This window comes from Meles meles, chromosome 18 (assembly GCF_922984935.1).
Source record: "Meles meles chromosome 18, mMelMel3.1 paternal haplotype, whole genome shotgun sequence".
Classification (NCBI taxonomy): domain Eukaryota; kingdom Metazoa; phylum Chordata; class Mammalia; order Carnivora; family Mustelidae; genus Meles; species Meles meles.
The window spans coordinates 43669410-43673685 of NC_060083.1; the positions used below are offsets into that span (position 1 = coordinate 43669410).

At 56.6% G+C, this 4276-nt stretch overlaps 1 protein-coding gene across 1 annotated transcript; it reads right to left on the reverse strand.

Annotated features, from left to right (window-relative positions):
* Positions 1 to 294: 294 nt before the first annotated feature.
* KRT36 (keratin 36) lies at positions 295 to 4010 on the reverse strand. The gene is made up of 7 exons (XM_045985425.1): positions 3552 to 4010; positions 2805 to 2887; positions 2398 to 2554; positions 1512 to 1673; positions 1284 to 1409; positions 868 to 1088; positions 295 to 490 (listed from the first exon to the last, which is right to left on the reverse strand). The coding sequence occupies exons 1-7, from the start codon at positions 4008 to 4010 to the stop codon at positions 295 to 297; spliced, it is 1404 nt and encodes a 467-aa protein (XP_045841381.1).
* Between the last annotated feature and the right edge of the window lie 266 nt (positions 4011 to 4276).

A 4276-nucleotide genomic window follows, 5' to 3' on the forward strand; every position in this document is an offset into this window, starting at 1 on the left:
AGGAAGACAGACCTGAGACCAAAACCCACAGCTTTACTCTGACCCTTGATCAAACATCCGCACAAGCTAACCTCTCGAGAACAGACAGAGTCAAGTTTGCAATGCCAAGAGAACACAGTTTATTGGGTATATTTCCAGGGGGAACTAGTTTTGGGTAGCATAAAAGCAGTGAAGTCAAGAAACACAATATAAGAAGAATTTTAGTAGAAAAATATCTGCTGAGCAGGGAGCCCCTCTAGGGAACGGGGGGTCCTTTAGAGCTGAGAGCCATAGGCGTGTCCTTCCCGGGGCTGACTACAGCGGGCAGGGCTGCAGGTGCTCCCTGGAGGAGATGACTTTCCCATCTCTGATCTCCTCGGTGATGGTGCGGATCTGGGTGCTGACCTGGGGAGCCGGGCCGCAGGGCACAGCAGGAGCACAGGGCCCGGTCGAGACGTAAGGTCCCCTCTTGGAAGGTTTGCATTCCGTAGCACAAGGGTGCGCAGGCAGCCTGAGGAAATGAAATCGATCAGAGGGCGTTGGGCATGGGGCATGGGACTGAGGATAGAGGATAGAGTGACTATAGATGGGTGACTACGACGAATGACTTCAGTGCCTCTAAAAACCCCAAGGGCTGCAGGGATGAAGATGAGGAACCCCCAGCCAAGCACGATGGTTGGGGAAGAGCTGGGGGGCAGGAGGGGCAGCTTGTCCCCACTGTGATGACCAAGCTGGGACGAGAAGGGATCTCTAGAGAAAGGCTTTGAATAGATCCCCGTCCTCTGCGCACTAACTTCTGCAGAGACTGACACTCTCTCCAAGGCCCCGAGGCCTGGTCCAGGGAGCCCTGTCCTCACACCTGGCTCTCTGGAACCCACAGCCACTCACTTGGAGTCCTCGCCCTCCAACAGACGGCGGTAGGTGGCGATCTCTGACTCCAGCCGGGCCTTAACGTCCAGCAGCACCTGGTACTCCTGGTTCTGCCTCTCCAGGTCACACCTGATCTCGGCCAGCTGGGCCTCCACGTTGCTGATCAGGCACTGCATCTGGGCCAGCTGGGAGCCGTAGCGGGCCTCAGTCTCCGTCAGCGTGGATTCCAGGGAATTCCTCTGTAAGGGGAGAGAGAAAGGGCTGCTTACGGGAAGGAGTCCCGCCCAGAGCCCTGAAGCCCCGGGTATCTCCATATCCTACCCGGGTATCTCCATATCCTGCATGATCACGCCCCAGGATAAGCCCCGTGCCAAGGCTGGTGGGTCAGGGCTTGCCAGGGGCTGCGGCTGGTCCCTCAGGGAGAGGCCACTCACCAGACTGTGCTGGGCCTGCAGCTCGATCTCCAGGGCGTTGACTGAGCGTCTCAGCTCGATGATCTCCGTCTGGCAGGACTGCAGCTGCTCCGAGCTGGACACCACCTGCTGGTTCAGCTCCTCGGTCTGAAACGCAAGAGGCCCCAGAGCCTGGTCAGACCGAGGGAAGCTCCTTTCGAGGAGAACCCTGCCCCAGGAGCCTGTGGTCCCGGGCGGCCCCAGCCCCACCTGGGTGTTGAACCAGGCCTCCACGTCTCTACGGTTGTTCTCCACCAGGGCCTCATACTGACATCTCATATCATCCAGAATCTTGTTGAGATCCACTGGGGGGGCGGCATCTACCTCCACGTTCAGTCGGTCCCCAAGTTGGCAACGAAGCGCGTTGACTTCCTGTGGAGGGGAGGCACGACGGCACCAGGGTGTGGAAAGGATGACAGATTGAGGGTACAGGAGGGTTCAAATCCTCCTCCCTCAGCGGCCAGCTGTGTGACCTCAGACTGGATCTTAACTTCTCTGAGCCTCGGTCCCCTCATGAACATACACCTACCTACTCTGGGGATACGGGAGAGTCAAAGGAGATGATGCCAATGTCAGGCAAATAGAAGAAATGTTATCAGGCACTAAGCGTCCAGAGGAAGACTTAGTGTCATGGGCAGGAGTGCGGGATCTGTGTGACTTGAAGCAAGTGACTTAACTGCTCTGTACCTCATTTTTCTCATCTGTAAAATGGGACGATTGTGAGGATGAAATGAAATGAGAACAAAATGCAAAGTATTTGGGGTGCCTGGGTGGCTCAGTTGTTAAGCATCTGCCTTCAGCTCAGGTCATGATCCCAGGGTCCTGGGATGGAGCCCCACACCAGGCTCCCTGCTCGGCAGGGTCCTGCTTCTCCCTCTGCTGCCACCCCTCTCCTCTTGTGCTCTCTTTCTCTCTGTCAAATACGTAAACAAAATCTTTTTTTAAAAAATGCGAAGAGTTTCAGATAGCTCCTGGCATACAGTACGCCCTCAACAGATGCCAGCTGGGGTTCCTGTGGGAGCCAGGGTCACCATCGTTGTGCCCAAGGGTCACCCGGGTTGGGAAACGCTGGAAGGTTGCACAGCCCCAGCCTCACCTGCTCGTGGTTCTTCTTGAGGCACAGCAGCTCCTCCTTCAGGGACTCCACCTGGGCTTCCAGGTCGGCCTTGCACAGGGTCAGCTCGTCCAGGATCCGGCGCAGCCCGTTCATGTCCGACTCCACCAACTGCCGCATGGACAGCTCTGACTCGTACCTACACACGCAGAGCTCTGCTGAGTCTACAGGGAGGGAGCCGGCCACGGGCTGCCCTCCATCAGCTGCGGGGGCTGACTTGGGGTCAGCAGCACACTGAGCCTTTCCTCGGACCCAGACAGGATCCAGGGCCTGTGCTGTATTCCCACTTAACGGTTCCCTCTGGCCTTCCTCCCAGCTCACCAGCTCCCAAGACCGAGGAGAGAGGCGAGGGAAAGCACAGCAGACCTTCCCCGCTGGGGCCCACTCACTTGGTCCGAAAGTCATCAGCAGCCAGCTTGGCGTTGTCAATCTGCAGGACCAGCCTGGCATTCTCAGCCTTGGTCAGCAGGATCTGAGGAACAAGGGGCATCCCGTGAGCTAGGAAAGGCCCAGCAGGGTGGGGTGGGCGGGTGGGGATCGCCCAGCTCACAGAGGCCATGCTTCTAAGTCCCAACAGAACCCTCAGTAGCCCCAGCCCTGAGCCCAGGTAGGGAGGGATCACCAGTCCAGGAGGGCCACCCCTAGAAGTTGGCCCCAGAGTGGCACGGCAGGATGCTTCAGAGTGAGGTGGAAAGAACCAGGCCAGCCTGGATTCTGATTCTGCATCTAACACTCAGAGGCTGTGCAATCTTGGGCAAGTTACTGAACCGCCATGATATTTAACTTCTGTATCTGTTAAATGGGTCCAGTAATAGCTATCTCTCCAAGATGAGGAATAAATAATACAACGGATACCAAGCATCAGGCACGGCGCCTGCATCCTGTAGTTGCTGAGTATATGCTATTGCCCTTCCTATGGCTGAGATGGCGAGGGGAGGAGAGGATGGCTGGCATAGTTATAAGCAAGTAGAGGACTCGCACAGACGTGTGGGTCTCCCAGGAAACCAAGACCCCAGACAGAAGAGCTTGCCCTGGACAGAGAATTCCCCAAGAGCTACCATCACTGGGTAGTCTCTTGGGATGAGACAGGGACCCCCAGGGCTGGGGACGCTGGAGAGGGGCCAGGTCCCCATTACCTTTTGCTGGAGCTCCTCAATGGTCTTGAAATAGGACTGGTAGTCTGGGCAGATGTATGGAATCTGAGACTCATACCACTCCCGGATACGTTTCTCCAGCTCCGCGTTCTCCCGCTCCAGCTGCCGCACCTTCTCCAGGTAGCTGGCCAGACGGTCGTTCAGGAACTGCATGGTCTCCTTCTCGCTGCCATTGAAGGAGCCCTCGCAGAACCAGCCCCCACTCCCGACAAAACCAGAGGGGCAGCACCCAGCGGACAGGTAGGAGCCGGGAAAGCAGCTCCCAAGGCTGGACAGGCCCATCCTGATGGAGGAGGCAGACCCCACAGCTCCAGCAAGACTGGGGACCCTGCAGGAGCCCACAGAGCGGACGGAGGATGCCCGAGAGAGGCCGCCTGCTGGGCTGCATAGGCCCTTGGCGGACCCAGAGGAGAAGACCGGGGAGCAGACCTGGGTGGCCATAATCCTAGCAGAGGCAGGTTATAATTTAGCAAGGAGCTCGGGTTCTAGGCTCTCAAGGCCTCTCTGGAGTATTTATACACACTCTCCGTGGGGTGTTGGCATGTTAGTCTTGGGAAAGCCTGTTCCTCTTCCAGAAAGCTAATCTCATTAGAATGTGATTTTTGCCACCCATCCAGAATTTCTTACCTTATAAAAAAATTTTTTTTAATTTTGTTTGCTAAGTCAGGACTCTCATCTGTTGTCATTTCCTGGGAGAATATGAATTT

What these genes read in the sequence shown, in the direction of transcription:
- KRT36 (XM_045985425.1), bottom strand. Translation starts at nt 4,010, where the DNA reads ATGGCCACCCAGGTCTGCTCCCCGGTCTTCTCCTCTGGGTCCGCCAAG. An exon ending in TTGAGGAGCTCCAGCAAAAG is followed by an intron (nt 2,888 to 3,551) that starts GTAATGGGGACC and finishes CTTGTTCCTCAG; the next exon opens with ATCCTGCTGACCAAGGCTGA. An exon ending in TCAAGAAGAACCACGAGCAG is followed by an intron (nt 1,674 to 2,397) that starts GTGAGGCTGGGG and finishes TCCCCTCCACAG; the next exon opens with GAAGTCAACGCGCTTCGTTG.